We start from the raw sequence: 19925 nt of genomic DNA, 5'->3' as shown, positions 1-19925 counted from the left end.
TCTCCAGATAAATTACTCCTGACAATATTTTTTCTTAGACCACTGAAAATGGTTCTCACCACTCGTATTTTCACTATTAATCTTTTTGTCACTTTTAGTATCAATATTAAACCTCATATTATGATCTCTATTGAGCTCTCCAACTGAAACACTTGCTTTAAGTACCCTGTGAATGGATCCAGCACTGTTTCAATCCGTATTAATCTAAAAAGGTATATTAATATTTCTACACATTTTAAATCTTCAAACTCTATGCCTTTTACACTGTTTCTTTCTTAGTGTCACTCACAGTAACTGAAATTTTCAACCATATTTTATTTCACTATAATTTACTCCTCAAACCTTTTTCCTTTGATGTTAAGAGAAATCACTGAATAAAGGGGTTAGTACAGTGCTACTGAGCCACAAGATTAGTCATCTTATTAAATGCTGGGGCAGGTACAAGAGACCGAATAGCCCATCATTGTTTCTTTTTCATACATTCCTATGTTCTTCACATATTTGGCAATTTAAACACCCATTAATATGCCACCTCATATTCACCCGAGGTGAATTGATTCAGTCCTGAATAGTATGCCACTGTCCCTCTTCAGGACTGTAACCTTATCTTTGATACACAGTACCAAATTCTACCCCAAGACATTTTCATTCCTTATCAATCCAGAATAAAATACATATTGTTCTGCAACAGCAAATATTTGGTTAGTCAATACTTACACATTATTATCCCAAGATGAACATACCACAGTTGTATCTCCCAGCAATAAACAACTTGACAGGGCCTAATAAGAGATAGATGAATTAGTTTAGCAGGCTAGTCACAGACCAACAGAGCTAACATATGTGGACACAACTGTACTGGTGGAAACCTTGCACAGAGAGCATAAATCAAGATTTCATCTGTATCCCTTGGGTTACCATCACTATCTGCTGCACCAGAGAGAAACCCACCAACTTCAGCACAAGATCAGAACAACCTTAAGGAAATTGCTGTCAGTTTTACATATTCATTTAATAAATTTACGTAAAGTAACCATGATAACATGAGCCTTCACAGCCATACATTTCCCTAAATCAGACTGAAATGTCTCATCACAACCTGAAACGTTGACTGTTGTCAACGCTGGAAAAACAATTTTCCAGTTCTTTCAGCTGATTTTCCTCCACATCTGTGGCAGATGGCATACAATGTCAGGAAGTGTATGCTTATGCATTTTGGTAGAAGAAATGAAAGGGTTGACTAGTTTCTAAATGGATAGAAAATACAAAAGAATAAAATGAGGCGCAATGCGACTTGGGACTCCTTGTGCAGATTTCCCAAAAGGTTAATTTGGAGGTTGAGTCTGTGGTGAGGAAGGCAAATACAATGCTAGCATTCATTTCAAGAGAACTAGAATATAAAAGGAAGGATAATATGTGTGAGACTTTATATAGCACTGGCGAGGCCTCACTTGGAGTGTTGCGAGCAGTTTTGGGCCCCTTAGAAAGGATAGATAGGTAGATACTTCATTGATCCCAAGGAAATTAGTGCCACAGAAGCATTATAAGTGCACAGATATACAACTATTAGAAGGGAAAATAGAATATAAATTAGTTACCTTAAAAATAAGATTTACAAGTTCACATTGATAAGATGGAAGTTTAAGAATTATCGTAATTTTATACAGTAATGGCTACACATCCACATTGTTCAGATAAAACATGATGACAGTATTGCACAGGATGTCCGTGATAGCAGGGTGTGGTAAATAGAAGTTAATAACAGGAGGAGGGTCATCCATTCCCCGGCTATAAGTTGACTCATTATTGAGCCTAATGACTGAGGGTAAAAATAATCACATATAGCGATCTTCCGAGCAGAGCAGTTGTCTGAAACTGGAGGGGGGTTCAAAGAAGGTGCACGAAAATGATTCCAAGTTTGAATGGCTTGTCAAATGAAGAGCTTTTGATGGCTCTGGGACTGCATTCACTGGAATTTAGAAGAGTAAAGGGTTACCTCATGAAACCTATCGAATGGTGAAAGGCCTTGATAGAGTGGATGTGAGGAGGATGTTTCCTACGGTAGAGTGTCTAAGACCAAAGGACACAGACTCAGAATACAGGGGCATCCTTTTAGCCTGGTGTTCCTTTGTGGGGTTCTGTTCGAAGGTAGGTAAGAGGGGGTGTGTCTGAGGGTTGTTACTGGGCCTCAGCAAGGTAAAGGTCAGTAAACCAGACTACACAACACCCCTCCTTATCTGTGGGTTTGATGATGTGGTTAGGATTAGTGCGGAGGGAGTGGAGAACAGGTTCAAAACTAGTCACACATCAGGTTAAGAATGTGTTTGTATTCTGTGGAACACTACTTCCTGTTGTGTCTCAGTCTGCTTTAAAAAAAACTTGGCTTCATACTAGGATAACATGTCCTGTTCAAAAACAGGACGGTGTCATCTTTATGCCATAACATGACATTTTCATAAATGGCGAGATGACCTATACTTAACTCCTTATGCCTGCTGTATTTCACAATAAAGCACAACTTGATAATGTCAAATGGCCATGTCCTTGAAACAAAGCTTGCAGTATACTGTTCTTATTCATCCCTTGAGAAGGTTGGAGTGAAGCATCATTTTAAAATGATGAAGGTACTGACTGTTAGAGTACTGAGAGACAGTGAGTTTCAGGATTTAAATACAGCAGCAAACAGTTAAATATTTCCATGTCAGGAGAGTAACCTGCAGCATCCTGTAAGCCCACTGTCCTTGCCTTTCCTGCTGGGAGAGGTTGCAAGTTTGATAAGTGCTATTGTTGTACCTTAGGTGACAGCAGTGCATTTTGAACACTGCAGCTACTATGTACTGGTAATGGAGTTAATGAAGGGTGATGAACGGGAAGCCAAATGAGTGCACTGCTTTATCCTGTAATGTGTTGAATGGAGGGTTGTTGGAACTGTACCCATCCAGTCTTGTAGAAAATACTGCATTAAGTTCCAGACTTGTATCTTGCAATTAATGTAAAGGCTTTGAGATGACAGGTGGTGAATCACAAACCATGAAATAGTCAGCCTATGATCTTCCTGGAAACCCTGGATTTTAATGTAGCTAATCCAAATAGCTAACCTGCTCAATGGTGTTCTCAGAATGTTGATGGATGGTGGCCCAGCAATGGTTATGCAACTGAATATCAAGTTGGATTCTGTCCTGTTGGAGATGGTCATTAGCCAGCACTTTTGTGGCGCAAGTGTTACTAATCACCTGAAATCGTGGCTGAATGTCTTGTTGCATGCAGGCACAAACTGCTTCACTTGGAACTGAACACTGCTCAATCAACCTAAATTCTTACTTTGAAGCTTAAGATGGAAGGAAGATTGATGATGCCATTGCTAGGTTGGACCAGAGGAACTCCTACAGTAAAGTTCTGGAGTTGGGATGATTGATCTCCAACAACCAGCCAGTTTCTTTTGTACAACGTATGACACAACCACTGAAGTGTTTTTCCCTTTGATGCCCACTGGCTTCAGCTTTACCATGCACCCATCAAAGATCAAAGCAAATTTATTATCAAAGTACATATATGCCACCATATACAACCCTGACATCCATTTTCTTAAGGACATACTCAATAAGCCTATAATAGAATAATAACCATAATAGAACCAGTGAAAGACAACACCAACTTGGGCATTCAACCAGGCTACAAGACAACAACCTGTGCAAATCCCAAAAAAGAAATAATATAAATAAATAAGCAATAAATATCTAGAACATGAAATGAAGAATCCTTGAAAGTAAGTCCATAGGTTGTGGGAACATTTCAATGACAAGGCAACTGAAATTGACTAAAGCTATCCCCTTTGGTTCAAGAACCTGATGGTTGAGGGGAAATAACTGTTCCTGAACCAGGTGGGGTGAATCCTTTAGTTCCTGCATCACCTTCTTAATGGCTGCAATGGGAAGAGAGTATGGCCTGGGTGATGGGGGGTCTCTGATGATGGATGCTGCTTTCCTTTGACGATGCTCCGTGTAGATGTGCTCAGTGGTGGGGAGGGCTTTACCCGTGATGGACTGGGCCATATCCACTACTTTTTGTAGGATTTTCCATTCAAGGGCATTGGTGCTCCCATATCAGGCCATGATAAAGCCAGTTAATATACTCTCTGCCACACATCTATAGAAGTTTGACGAAGTTTTAGATGTCATGCCAAATCTTTGTAAACTCCTATGGAAGTAGGGGCTCTATCATGCTTTCTTCGTAATTGCACTTACGTGTGGGGCCCAGGACAGGTGCTTCAAAATGATAACACTGAGGAATTTAAAGTTACTGACCCTCTCCACCTCTGATGAGGACTGGCTCATGGATCTCTGGTTTTCTCCTTCTGAAGTTAGTAATCAGCTGTTTGGTCTTGCTCACATTGAGTAAGAGGTTGTGTTGTGGTACCACTCAGCCATATTTTCAACCTCCTTTCTATATGCTTATTCCTCTCCACCTTTGGTTTGGCAAGCAAACTTGAATATGGCATTGGAGCTGTGCTTAGCAACACAGTCAGAAGTGTAAAGCAAGTAAAGCAGGGGTCTAAGTTAAGCACACAGCCTTGTGATGCACCTGTACTGATGGAGATTGTGAGGGAGGTGCTGTCGTCAATCCAAACTGACTGGAGTCTGCAAGTGAGGAAATTGAGGATCCATTTGCATAAGAAGGTGTTGAAGCTTATTGATTAGTTTTGAACAGATGATGGCATTGAATGCCAAGCTGCAGTTAGTAAAGAACATCCTTATATATGAATCTTTGCTGTCCAGATGTTCCAGGGTTGAGTGAAGAGCCAATGAGATGGAACCTGCTGTGGACCTGTTGCTCCAGTTAGAAAAATGGAGCAGATCCAAGTCACTTCTTGTTGCCTTACACGATCAATTACCAATCTTTCTCATCTCACTTCCTGGGTGCAGCCATGCTTTAGATCAACTTTGTAATGGGTTCTGTAATGGAAAGGAGTCCAGTGGTTCAGGCAAAATCCAAATGGAATTTCTGTATGTAGATTATTACTGTGTAAGCACAGCTCGACAGCAGTGTTGATGTCAGCTTCCATCAATTTGTTGACGACTGGATAGTAATTAGGCCAGCTAGCACTTGTCCCATTTTTGTGAATAGGAGCTAGCTAAGCAACTGCCTACATTGTTGGTTGAATACCAGAATTGACCCTGCACTGGGCCAGGTTAGCAAGAGGTACAACTAGTTCTATGGTACAGATTTTTAAATGGGTCCTCTGCACTGAAGGTGGGATAATTATTTGGTCCCATGGCCTCTGCTATATCCAATGTTTGCAGCTGCTTCTTGATATCAAATTGACTGGAAATTGGTTTCTGTGGTGATGAGCATCTTAGAAAGAAACTGAGAATGCACCACCTATTCAACATTTCCGAGTGAACAAGAATACAACACTCTTCAAACACACATGTGCTGGGCCCCGCTATTGCTGAAGATAGAATACTCTTGGAGTCTCCCCTGGTCAGTTGCTTTATTTTCTACTACCATTCACAGTAAGATGTGGCAGGATCTCAGGAGAGGTTCTGCAATGCCATGGAAAAATGAACCGTTTTGTTCAAAATGGCAAATGTAATATTTGGTGTTATGACATGCAAAGCTAAGCAGCAGTGTAAGAACAGTGGTAGATGTAAGGCAATGTAATCTTTACAATGACAAATGTATCACTTGTTTGCTAACCAGGATCTTCAAAGAGAATGTTTTTGAAAAAAAAAACACGTCAATTGCTGACAATAGATGTAATTTATGAATGTATGGAAAACACTCTTCAATCTCTCAGTGTGGCCAAAGTGATAATACTCAGCACCTTCAAATGAAAACAAATAGAAGGATGCAGAACCAACTGTATGATTTCAAGTGTTTCATATGTTTTCTAAAATACAAAAGATGATCATGTTCATGCAAGTGAGGGACTACTTGCTTACTATTCTGTGTGATACTGACAGATTTGGAAACACAGAAAACCTACAGCACAATACAGGCCCTTCGGCCTACAAAGCTGTGTTGAACATGTCCTTACCTTAGAAATTACCTAGGGTTACCCACAACCCTCTATTTTTCTAAGCTCTATGTGCCTATCCAGGAGTCTTTTAAAAGACCCTATCGCATCTGCCTCCACCACCATCACCATTCCACTCACTCACTACTGAGTAAAAAACTTACCCCTGACATCTCTTCTGTACCTACTCCCCAGCACCTTAAACCTGTGACCTCTTGTGGCAACCATTTCAGCCCTGGGAAAAAGCCTCTATCCACACGATCAATGCCTCTCATCATCTTGTACACCTCTATCAGGTCACCTCTCATCCTCCGTTGCTCCAAGGAGAAAAGGCCGAGTTCACTCGACCTGTTTTCATAAGGCATGCTCCCCAATCCAGGCAACATCCCTGTAAATCTCCTCTGCACTCTTTCTATAGTTTCTATATCCTTCCTGTAGTGAGGTGACCAGAACTGAGCACAGTAAGTAAAGAGTTAGTGAAGAACCACAGACAGACTTAAAGAAATGTTCTTTTATCTCACTTAGCTCAGGTGCATCAAACAAAAAAACAAGCTGTTAGCAGCTCTGCTGCATCCCCCTTCCCCCAACAAGAGGGGTAAAAGTAAAATTCACTGGCAATATATGTGACTTGCACTGTGAATTACTCCAACTAATTGAGGGAAAAAATAACAAATCGATAGCATATTGAACTTAATGCAGACAAATATAAGTTTTGGTACTCTAAATTTGAGCTTAAAAAATTTGTGGTTGAAAAGTTTAACTTAAGGAAAAAGACATTTGGTATTGGTTGTAGTGGTCACATTGTGAATGTCTACAAACTATTCCACTTAGCTTGGAGTGCTTTATTGTGAACCACTTTCACATTTACACTATGCATAAGCACTGAAAGAGTTCTGCTGATTTGTATTCTAAGATGCCAGTGCACACATTTCCCATCTCCTGGATCAGCACTAAACAGACTTGGAGGGACTGAAGACAGATTCCGCATTACAAGTGCCCTAGATTGTTGAAAACCATCTTTGTCAATCACTACACTAAACTGGCTTGCTTTTGCAAGTAAACAAATTTCTACTTTTCAGAAGAAGTGACTGCTGATAAAAATGAATCGTCAGTGAATTAGCAGAGAAAAAGATGATCACATCAGACACAATGAGATTGTTCCAGTGTTTGGTTGAGACTATAAAACCACAAAATTCAGCAGCAGAATTAGGCCATTCAGACCATCAAATCTGCTCTGCCTTCTGACCATGGCTGATTTATTTTACAACCCCATTCTCCTGCCTTCTCCTTGAATCCTTTGTAGTTGAGGAAATTAGTGAAGGGGATTCCAATAATGTAGTACAGGTTGCTAGTGAGGACACATATAGAATACTGTGTATGGTTTTGATCCTCTTACTTGAGGGGGTATAGTAACATTGGAGACAAACAACATTCATTAGTTTGTCAGGTAAGAAAGATGTATGAGTAGCTAAAGATGATGGATCTGTATTCTACATATCTGAGACACATAAAGGGTGATTTTACTGAAACAAAAGGCACCCTGAAAATTAAGTATTAAAAGCAAGTAAGTCTTGAACAAGGGAACATAATTTCAAGATAAGGGACTGAACATTTAAAAGCAGAGGTGCACAGGAATCCCTTTTCACAGTAGATGGTGAATCTATGTAATTTTGAAGTCCAGATGTGGAAGCTAAATAATTTGGAATATTTAAGAAGGAACATGATAATTCTTTGAAAGATCAGGAAATTTAGAGTTACAGAGAGCTGGCACAGAAGAGGAGTTAAGGTTTATGGCATGTTATCCATGATAATATTTAATAGTGGAGCATTCTTGAGGGGGCAGATTGCCAATTATTTCCATGTATTTTCAATAACACTAAGCTGATTAGCTCTACAGAAATCGGGTTGTACCGTGCAAATCACAGCTTGAGTGGGCCTTGTTGAAGAACTTAGTGAAGTGGAATGACATACAAAGCAGCTTTGAAACTTGTCACATAAATATTGGGTGCTAGATTTAATAGATGAGAACTGTCTAATTAATGAAAAGGGGAAATGATTCCTTGTAGCTTCATCAGTTTATTAAGGAAGCCTGATTGGAACGCACAGAAATTGCCAGTTTATAAAAGATAGCACACTGTTTTTCAGAATATGGTTAGAAATCTGGTGAAGTACTTGGATCTGGCAAAAACAATGGAGTTCATAGTACGACTACCTGGTTGCACAATCCCAGATGAACAAGTCTTTTTATGGGCAAGTTTTGACTTTGATTGCATTGATTTCTGATAAACTGATGAAAGGCAAACAGACATTAAAAAAAATGGAAAAATAAAATTTGCAGCTTGACACACAAAATGTTGGAGGAACTCTGCAAGTCAGGCAGCATCTATGAAGAGGAATAAATTGATGAAGGGGTTTTTCTTGTTTGACCTCAGAAGCACTACAAGTTCAAGATTCTTTGACTAATATTGATACTGTATTACAGAAGTGGACCTCACCATATTTGAAAAGGACATACTTCGCTGTAACAATTTGGTTTCTTTGGAAAACATCTTTAGTGTTGAATCTGTATTGTAAATTAAAGACAAAAATTAAATGGAATTAGAAACTCTTCAGACATTGTAAAATGCACATACATTGTGAAAGCAAAATATTATGCATCAATTCATGAACATTTAATTCAGCATTTAAAAAACATCTTTCACTTTTTCCAGAAGTATCATTAGTTGCTCAACTGTAAATCATTGCAGATACAGAATCAAATCATACAGTACAGAAACAGATTCTTTCAGCCAACTGTTGATAACAGCTGTGATGCCCATTTATGCTAATGCCATTTGCCTCCATTGGGTCCATATACTCCACTCCTTTCCTCTCTAAGTACATGTCTATATGCTCTTTATACAGTATATTGCAATTATATCTGATCAACCACCTCCAAAATTCTAGATATTCATCACCTTCTGAGTGGGAAGAGCTTACTGCTCAGATCTCCTAAAACTTTACTTTCAACTTAAGCCAGCACCATCTAGTTCTAAACTCTTTTGTTCTGGGAAAAAAAATCTGACTAATCCATTCCATCCACACCCTTCATAGTTATTATAAATCTCTGTAAGCTATCCCCACAGCCACCTACATTTCAGTAAGAATAAGTCCAGCCTATCTAATCCCTCCTTATAACTAGAGCTCTCCATTGCAAACAAAATCTTGGCAAATCACTTCTGCACATTCTCTGTAGCACATCCTTCATGTAGCATGGTTACCATAAATGCTCTGAATGTAGTCTAACCATTGTTTTTTTATAGTTGCTACCAAACATAATTTTCCAAAAGTATGTGCTTTGGGATGTATCTTGTACAATCCAGCCTATTGCTCTGCTCATATCCTCCACCCCCAGTGCTAGTCTCACATATCTTCATTACCTTCGGTAGGTCAGACTGCCCAAGGCCTGGATGCCAATGTTGTTGTTCAATATAAGCAATAAGTTGTAACTAAGTTTCTGGCAGCTCCCAAGATGGAGTTATCAATTTTTTATTTCTCTGATGGCAAACTTAAAACAGAAAAGATCAGCATAAATAAACTACTCAGCCTGTTTTGAAATTAAGATTGGCTGCTTATATTCATTGCAGCTGGCCAAAAACTGAGGGGTTGACTGTGTTTTGTCACTGGGCTCAATATGCTGGCATCAAGTGCCCAGATCATTTGACTTCTGCATTCCAGCTGGAAGTTCATGTATTTCTGATTATTTGTTTCAAATCTTGCTTGAACCCTCGTACCAAGCTGAAAACAGAACAACTTGTCGCAACAGATCACATTTCACGAGTTAAGTAAACTACCTTGTGAAGTTGTGAAGACTGAGGTTCCATTGCCAGCAACAGCGATTCCAGTTACTGCCCTGATTGTAAACAGAAGTCCAAGATAAAGTCCAAACTCATTCAGAAGGCACAATAACAACATGAAGGAATATTGTAACTTTCTGAGATAAAAATAGGTCTTAGTGAATTGTAGATCCAAGAAAACATTAATACTAGAATTTAAGGAAATAAAAAAAATCTGCTAGAGAAACACTGAGTGTTGACCAACATCTCTGGGGAGAGAGGAACTGCCAACATATTGGGACAAAACTTTGCATTAGGAATCAGTAGCCCTATTTCAACAACATCTATTTATCTAATTCATAATAGAAATCAACAGCAATAGAATTAATTTAATGTGGTAAAATAACTTAATTTTGAAATAGGCCAACTATTTACTATCATGCATGCTTTAATAAGCAACAAAAGTTACAATCATCCATACCAATTGATTACATTCCTTAAAAAGGAAGGAGATAAAATTCTGGAAAGCAAAATCGATACGTAAAGGGAAGAGCACCTGAGTCTTAAAGGAAAAAAAATAGATTTCTAGATTCTAACATAAAAGTTTGGAAAGCACTTTTAAATCACTAATTAGTTTTCAGTTTTTCTTCCCTGGGGATAACTACATATGTATGATATGATTAAAATTTATTAATGACTATGTAGAAAAGGCTAACTGGCCTTTTCTCTTCCTATACACATAAATAATCACCTCTCTAGAAATAATCCATTTATTTACAACACTACACTATCAATAAAGCAAAATCGCACTGATAATTACCACAAGGAATGAATTCGTACAACTTACTCTTTGTGAATCTTTTGCTGGTACACTATGTACAGTTCACTCATATTACTCCATGCTAGCTTTTGACTTTCCTCTGTTAGATCTTCAAATGAATCTTCACAGGGAGAACCTGCATACAAAAGATTGAATACTGTAGTACAGAATTCAAAGAGAAAACACAGCATTCTTCTTTTATTAGAACACTGTACAAACTAAACTTAAAAATAGCTTGAGGAAGAATAGTGTTCCATATCCCCCTTATTGATCCTACCCTAAATTTCAATTTCAATATAATGAATATATCCTATTTCAAAAGTCCTTTAACCTGTTTTATTCTGATCCCCATTCCGACATGTTGGCCCTTGGCCTCCTCTACTGCCACGATGAGGTCACTCTCAAGGTTGCAGGAACAACACTTCATATTCCGTTCGGGTAGCCTCCTATCTGATAGCATGAAAATAGATTTCTCCAGCTTCCAATAGTTTATACTCCCCCCCCCACCCGCCTCTCCTTTTTCATTGCTCTTCTGGTACTCTTCTTATCCCTTCTCTTCTCTTCACCTGCCTATCAGCCCCTTCTCCTTCCTTTTCTCCCATGCTTCTCACTTCATACTCTCTCTCCTACCAACTTACCTTCCCCTTTGTGTTGGCGCATGGCCAAGTGGTTAATGCGTTCGTCTAGTGATCTGAAGGTCTCTAGTTCAAGCCTTGGCTGAGGCTGCGTGTGTGTCCTCGAGGAAGGTACTTAAACACACATTGCTCTGCGACAACACCAGTGTCAAGCTGTATGGGTCCTAATGCCCTTCCCTTGGACAACATCGGTGGCATGGAGAGGGGAGACTTGCAGCTTGGGCAACTGCTGGTCTTCCATAAAAAAAAAACCCTGCCCAGGCTTGTGCCCTGGAAACTTTCCAAGGCGCAAATCCATGGTCTATCGAGACTAACGGAATCTTACACTTCAACACCTTCCCCTTCACCTGGATTCAACTATCACCTGCCCGCTAGTACTCCATCCTCTCCCCAACCTCCTTATTCTGGCTTCTTCCTTCTTCTATTCCACTCCTTACGAAGGGTCTCGGCCCAAAATATCGACTCTTTATTCTTTTCCATAGATGCTGCCTCAGCTGTTGAGCACCTCCAGCATTCTGCGTGTGTTACTTTGGACTAAAACTCCTTGATTCAATTATTGACTGCACTCAACATTAATTATTACTAAAGTAAATAGAGTTAGTTTTCTTAAGGAGTTATAGCCAGGTGTGGTAGAGGAGATAAAACTCCCATTACCTATTAAATGCTCCAAATGGTGTGCATCTCAAACAGTCTCTGACAACCAAGTCCAGCTCCTGGCCTTCATGTGCTACTAAGCCCAACGGAACTGTTTCTACTGACAGGATAAGGGCTAAAGCTGGGTTACTGGCGCCATAAAACCAGTCGCTTCAGGCAGATGGGGCTCGTCAGCTGTGGTCAGCAGCTCATCTAAAAGGAAAACTCTGATCTCAATCCTCCGCTGCCTTGTGGCTATACCCACTCATAGGGAAGGCTTCAGGTGTAAACCCCGAAGAAAAACCCAGAGCTGGAGTCCCCAAGGCAGTCCTGCGTTGAGTTCAACTGACAACTCCCGTGCTGGTGCCAAACTGTATCGATCTCTGCCATTCTTTTGGATTCATCAGCTGTATGGAGAGGGGGACCCTGCTACATAGACAACAGCTTGCTGTCCATATAGTACTTCCCTGGCTTGTGTATCACGCTGACATCTGGGACACATCTACCCCAACCAAAGGAGGGCCTCAAAGCAGAGTTAAAGGTATAAACATGCTCAGAGTTACAATTTGGCACAGCACAATCAAGTCAGATGGGTAACCTGCATTGAACTGAAGACTTCACAGCAAAAAAGGCTGCAAACTAATTTTTTGTTAGGTTCTATTATGGCAATCCAAAATTTGTCCTGCTGCACTTTTCTCTGCCAACACACAAATGCAATTTCCGGCATCAGAATCAGGTTTGTGTTGTGAGACTTGTTATCTTAGCAGCAGTAGCTGAATTCAATACATAATATAGGGGGGGGGGGGGGGGGAATAAATAAATAAATCTCCCAATTACTGTTCTGACAGCAGAATTCTCAATGGATACGATTAAATATTCTTGTTTCAGCATGATATAGCATTTTAAAAGATACCATTCCAACAGCAGAACCTGCAAAATTAATATTTTACAAAATGATTATAATTGTATTGGAAAGACTATGTGTTTCAACATCAGATCACAGCTCCTTGTGCTTTTTAAAACTTAGTACTGACACAAACTGTAAAATTAAATCAGCACTTCATTATAACGCATGTCAATTCAGAGCAGGACAGACTGAAGGCCAGTGGGTAGTAATTAGAGATGTTTCAATGACTTAGATTGTCTCAGAAGTGGACTAACAACAGGTGTTCCTGCTAGTTAGTAAAGTCAGTGGAAATTAGCCTAAGATGGCGGCGCGACGCAGCTTGCAGCGGCCACTCCAGAGCTGATTTGTGAAGCGGGGTGCCTTGCGCAATCATAATCGGATGAAAAACGGACGTGGGAGCATGGAGGAACATCTGGAAATCTCCAGGAAGACCTTCTTCGTTGCTGCTGCTGTGAGGTCCGGGTCTCTGCTGGGAAGAACAGGCCCATGGTCCTTGGGGTCGCGTTGCCGATGGCCATTGGCGGGTGTGTCTTAATACGCTCGGCAGAGGATGGTGCTCGGAGCTGTGCCAGAGGGGATGGTCGGAGGCTCGACGGACTTGGAGTCCGCTGCGATCAGGTCGCTTTCAGTGTGTGCTGTGTCTGCGAGGCTGGGTTTGACGGAGCTTTCATTGTGTGCTGCGTCTGCGAGGCTGAGTCGGGCGGTGCCGTGGAAGTCCATAGCGGGGGCATTCCCTTCTGCTGCCTGCGTGGGATGACGAGTCTATCGGGACCCTGAGAACTTGTGGAAACTGTGTGGTGATTTCTTTTGAGCTTAGTCTTTTTAACATCTTTGGACTATTTTTACTGTGCCCGTGGTCAGTTTTTTATCAATTATGCTATTGTGTGCACTTTTGTAACTATATGTTGTAACTATGCGGTTTTGTGCAGGTCTTGTAGCTTTAGCTTTTGGTCTTGTTTTGTCTAGTGGAATTGAAGCTCCTTTCTGGGGAACACACTAAGATGGTAGCGCGATAATAATACGCAGCAGCCTCTCCGGACTCTGGATCGGGGATTGCCAAACGTCATGTGGATTTTCTGGTGTAGTCTGTTTTGTCATGTGTTTTTGTGATATTCTGGAAGAACGTTGTCTCATTTTTTAACTGCATTGCATTTGTGGTTTCTAAATGACAATAAACTGAATCTGAATCTGAATATTAAATCAAGTACTGGGCCTCATTGCTAAAGGAAATGACAAGAAACAAAGTAATTTTTTAGGAACCTGGTTTAGACGTACTCTTACAGAATTTTCCAAGGCTCTGGTCTCGATATTATAAGAAAGATTTGAGACACAGAAGGTATAAACAAAAAAAGCTACAACTCCTAAAACTATAATCAACAGGAAAGACTGAATAAGCTATTTTAGAAAAAAGGAGAATAAGCTGTGACTTTGACAATTAACAGAATTTGATATAGACCCTAGAAGATGATTCTACTTTTGGTGCAGGGAGGAAAGCATGAAGAATCAGAACTAGTGCTATGAAGAAATTAAGTAATAAACTGGAATCAGCACCCCCTTCTACAACTGAATCCATGATTTCCTGACCAAAAAAAATCGCCATCACTAAGAATAGGCAACAAGACCTCCTCCATGATTATAAAACCATAAGACAGAGGAGCAGAATTAGGCCATTCAGCCCACTGAGTCCGCTCTGCTGTTTGATCATGGATGATCCCGGAACCCACTCAACCCCATACACCTGCTATCTCACCATATCTCTTGATGCCCCAACTTCAGTTTTACAAAGACCCATGGACTTGGCCTCCACCGCAGTCTGTGGCAGGGCATTCTACAGCTTCACCACTCTTTTGCTAAAAATTCCTCCGTATTTCTGTTCTAAAAGGTCACCTCTCAATTTTGAGGCTATGCCCTCTAGTTCCGGATACCCCCACTACAGGAAACACCCTCCCCAAATCCATCTTACCTAGTCCTTTCAACGTTTGGTAGGTTTCAATGAGAACTCCACACATTCTTCTAAATTTCAGTGAGTACAGGCCCAAAGCTGTAAACGCTCCTCATGTGTTAACCCCTTCATTCCTGGAATCATCCCCGTGAACTTTTTCTGGACTGTCTCCAATGACAACACATCTTTTCTGAGATATAGGGCCCAAAACTATTGACAATGCTTCAAGTGCGGCCAGACTAGTGTCTTATAAAGCCTCAGCATTATCTCCTTGCTTTTATATTCTATTCCCCTTGAAATAAATGCCAACATTGCATTTGCCTCCTTTACCACAGATCAACCTATGAATTAACCTTCTGGGAGTCTTGCACAAAGACTCCTAAATGCCTTTGCACCTCTGATGTTTGAATTTTCTTCCCATTTAGATAATAGTCTGCACTATTGTTCCTCTTACCAAAATGCATTAGCACACATTCCCCCAACACTGTATTCCATCTGCCACTTTTTTGCCTATTCTTCCAATCTGTCTAAGTCCCGCAGCAATTGCATTGCTTCCTCAGCACCTCCTACCCCTCCACCTATCATCATTTCATCCGCACACTTTGCCACAAAATCTTTAATTCCTTTATCTAAATCACTGACAAACAATGTGAAAAGTAGTGATCTGAATACTAACCCCGCTAGTCACTGGCAGCCAACTAGAAAAGGTCCTCTTTATTTCCACTCGCTGCCTCCTGCCTGTCAGCCATTCCTCTACCCAAGCCAGTATTCTTCCTATAACACCATCGGATTTCATCTTGTTAAGCAGCCTCAAATGAGTCACCTTTATCAAAATTGGCAGTCAAATGCCTTCTGAAAATCTAAGTAAATGACATGCACTGCCTCTCCTTTGTCCACCCGGCTTGTTACTACTTCCTTGAACTCGTAACAGATTTGTCAGGCAAATTTCTCTTTACAGAAACCACGCTGACTTTGACTTATTTGATAATTAGTCTCCAAGTACCCTAAAACCTCATCCTTAATAATGAACTCCTACACTTTCCCAGCCATTGAGGTTAGGCTAACTGGCCTATAATTCCCTCTCTTTTGTCGTCCTCCCTTCTGAAAGAGCGGAGTAACATCCATTATCCATCACCAAAGACCCAAACATTGCTGTCAGAATCACAGATGGTGATGAGATGGTATGCAGCTGTGGGATAGTTTTAGCTGTTTGAATTGTGTCAGAACAAAAACCATGCAACCATAACAACATCAATGTAAGCAAGGCCAAGGAAATGATTGTGGACTTTATGAAGGGGAAGTAAGGCAAATTCCAGTCCTCATTGAAAAGTCTGAGGTGGAAAGGGTGAATAGCTTCAAGTTCCTAGGTGTCAACATCTTGGAGAAGCTATCTTGGGCCCAGCACATAGCTGCAACCATAAAGAACGTGCATCAGCATCTTTTCTTTACCGTCTAGGAAGCTTACAGAGATTTGGTACGTCATTGAAGATTCCAACAAATGACCAGATGCATCACCGCCTGGTATGGGAATTATAAGACATCTGACCGCTAGGATTGCAAGAATTGCTGAGAGGATCATCAGGGTCTCTCTTCCACCCAATTGAGGTATTTATCAGTAGTGCTGTGTACACAGGGTTCTTAGATTTGTCAAGATTCCCTCCCACAGTCTCTATGACCCCCTACCATCAGCAGGAGGTACCGTAGCTTTAGGACAAGGACTGTTAGGATGGAAAACAGTTTCTTCCCCCAGTTCGTGAGACTACTGAACTGCCTGACACCACCCACTTATGAAGAGCCAAAAACTTATAAGACTGTTTACTTTTTTTGACTTGTGTCATAAATGCAACTTATGCTAAATGTCAATCCTCTGGAGGATATTTTATTTGTTAATTTATTTGCGGTAATATTACTTTATGTAATGTGTTGTGTGAGAGTTATATGTACTGTGGTGTGCACCTTGGTCCAGAGGAGCGTTGCTTTGCTTGGGGGAATACATGTGTATGGTTGAATCACAACGACCTTGAACTTGAAACTTCTTTGGATGTGCAGACATTCTAACTGGTTGCATCATGGGCTGGCATGGAAGCACCAAAAAAAATGCAGGAGGCTACAGAGTGTGGATTCAGCCAGTTCCATCATGGGTACAGCTCAAGGACATATACAAGAGTTGATATCTCAGGAAGGTGGATCCATCATCAGGGATCTCCACCATCCAGGCTGCTGTTCGGTACAACGTTTAGGAGCCTGAAGACCCAAAATTCAAGGCTCAACAGTAACTTCTTCCTCACTGCCATCCAGTTTTTGAATTGATATGAAGAACCTTAACACTATCTTGGACAAGTGTTTTTTTTTCTCTCTCTATTTTATACTAGCATTACTATGTTAATTTTGTATGTGCAAGGTAAACTTAAATTTACATAAATAGTGTATGTTAACTTATGTTTGCCTCCCCTTGTATTGTACTGTGCTACTGCAAAGAGCTAATTTTCAAGGTACTTATACCCTGTGTATGTATGCCCATTAACAATAAACTTGAAATTTTGAATCAGAACCTGATTCCTCAACAGCAGTGCGTATAATGTCTTCATCATCAGCCCTTACTATACTCCCTACACATTCATGACTCTGTGCCCAAATTCCGCTCTAACTCCATTCACAAGTTTGCGTTTGACACTATCATAGTGGGCCAGATAGACAACAGACAATAGACAATAGGTGCAGAAGTAGACCATTCGGCCCTTCGAGCCTGCACCGCCATTCTGAGATCATGGCTGATCATCTACTATCAATACCCGGTTCCTGCCTTGTCCCCATATCCCTCGATTCCCCTATCCATAAGATAACTTATCTAGCTCCTTCTTGAAAGCATCCAGAGAATTGGCCTCCACTGCCTTCCGAGGCAGTGCATTCCAGACCCCCACAACTCTCTGGGAGAAGAAGTTTTTCCTTAACTCTGTCCTAAATGACCTACCCCTTATTCTCAAACCATGCCCTCTGGTACTGGACTCTCCCAGCATCTGGAACATATTTCCTGCCTCTATCTTATCCAATCCCTTAATAATCTTATATGTTGCAATCAGCAACATGTTGCAAGATCGCAAAAGCAATGACAAAAGGGAGTAGAGGAAGGAGATAGAGCTTAGTGGCATGGTGTCAAGATAACTACTTCTCCCTCAATGTCAGTAAAACAAAAGAGCTGGTCACTGACTTTAGGAAGTGAGGCAGTGTACACGCTCCTGTCCGTATCAGCAATGCCGAGGTGCAGATGATCGGGAGTTGTACAACTGGGTTCCCAGGCGTAAAAATGAACAACTTGTCCTGCTCCAGTCATGTGCATACTAGGATCAAGAAAGCATGACACTGCCTCTAAATCATCAGAAGTAAATTTGCCTATCTCATAACTTCCACTAATTTTTTACAGACGCACTATAGAAAGCATCCTATCCACATATATCATAGCCTGGATTGGCTGCTGCTTGCCCAAGAACATACTTTATTTTTCATATAATTCTTTACTCTTTATAATTGATTTTTTTGTGCTGCTTGCTACACCCTGACCAACACATCCCAGCAAATTGTTAATACATGAAAATATATTTGGTGAATAAAATTGATTGATAACTAATGGCAGTGAATTTTCAATGCAGCCAAGTCTATCACAACAATACAGCCTCTCCTCCATTGACTGTCCACACTTCTTGCTGCCTCAGGAAAATAGTGGACATAATCAATGCCCTCTTCCATTTCAGTTACTTTTCCTCCGTTTCACTCGACAAAAGATAGAAAAACTTCAGAACAGGTACCAGCAAGGTTTAGGACAGCTTCTATTCTACTGTTATTAAATTCAGTATGAATGCGTATATGGTAAAGATGAACTCTTTATCTGCCTCATCATGGCCCTTGTACTCTATTTACCTACTTGCATTGTACTTGTTCTGTAACTCTAACACTATATTCTCCATTGTGTGTGTGGTTTTTTAAACCTTTGGTACTACCTCGATGCACACAATCCTCTGGATGGCATGCAAACAAAAGTGCTTCATTGTGTCTCGACAATAATAAAACAATTAACAATTGCTAACAGAACTACCTTTACACAGAAGCTAGTTAGAATTTAGAATACATTTTTCTTTCTACCACTAGAAATAGTTGAAGTGACTATCGTAACAACATTAAGGTAAACATATGATGGACATTAGAAAGAAGGATTTCATTCAAGGATGAACTTAAGTGCATTAGAGAGGAATAATCTGGAGCATGATTGCTGAATGGACTAACCAGTCAAACAGCTTGCTTCTGTGATGTTCTCTGGTGGTAAACAAAACCTTTTCCATCTGACTAGCAGACACAACATGCCATTCTATCTTGTTTGTGATATACATTACCAGCTGATTTACATGCACCTTAAATTTCAAGCAAATATACTACATTAAAAGAAACTCTTATGCCATAATAACTCTGTCATTACTGATGTGGAGTAGATACTGAGGATTCCAGTTACCTGGGCCATCAGTTTACCAGGGCAGCTACTTATTTGGACCAATTCTTAAAGAATTAAAACTAATCAAGAAAATTGCTGGGTTTCCCTTTGTTTACTGGGGACTCTATCTTGCTTAATTGGGGCAGCAGACTGTTGCCGAATAGGTTCTAACTAGTGTCAGTCATGTGTGTTTGTGTTGAAAAAGCAGTGATTTTAGTGAGGAAGCATTTAGACAATTCAAAACTGTTTTGTTCACTGCAGTTTCAAACATTCAGACTTAGAGATGCCAAAAATGGCAGGAGTGAAAATGAAACAATTCACTACTTCAACAGATTAGGGACTACAGAGAATTTGAAGGTACCAGTGATCATCTTGAATGTTACAATGAAAATGAGGATTTGGAAGATGCAATCATTGATAGCATTGAAAGTAGTCAAATATTTGCACTAGGTGTCCACATTGATCTTTTCCTTTGCATACACTGGATAAATTCCTCTGTCAATTACTATTAGGAAGTAATCTAGTTTTATACTACTGTAGTACTATTGGTAGTGTTCTAATTTGTTCGGCATTTCTCATTAAAATACATAATTTGTTACTCCGATTAACATTTCAATGAAACTTTGGCTAACTGGGGGAGCTGCTTAATTGACCAAAATGTTCTGGTCCCAAAGTGT

The 19925-nt window shown here is 40.3% G+C and overlaps 1 protein-coding gene across 3 annotated transcripts in view; it reads right to left on the bottom strand.

Annotated features, from left to right (window-relative positions):
• nsmaf (neutral sphingomyelinase (N-SMase) activation associated factor) overlaps positions 1-19925 on the bottom strand; it is a 170037-nt gene that overhangs the window by 42174 nt on the left and 107938 nt on the right. For 2 of the 3 annotated variants that reach the window (XM_073041906.1, XM_073041910.1), the window contains 4 exons: positions 10679-10787; positions 9850-9908; positions 8512-8579; positions 718-782 (listed from right to left, as the gene is read on the bottom strand). In XM_073041906.1, coding sequence (XP_072898007.1) covers positions 718-782; positions 8512-8579; positions 9850-9908; positions 10679-10787 — 301 coding nt within the window. The remainder of the gene's footprint in view (positions 1-717; positions 783-8511; positions 8580-9849; positions 9909-10678; positions 10788-19925) is intronic. The other variant, XM_073041913.1, reaches the window with a different exon arrangement.

The sequence above is a fragment of the Hemitrygon akajei genome, chromosome 1 (assembly GCF_048418815.1).
Source record: "Hemitrygon akajei chromosome 1, sHemAka1.3, whole genome shotgun sequence".
NCBI lineage: Eukaryota > Metazoa > Chordata > Chondrichthyes > Myliobatiformes > Dasyatidae > Hemitrygon > Hemitrygon akajei.
Note: the sequence above shows the minus strand (reverse complement) of the source record. Positions and strands in the feature narration are given on the sequence as shown.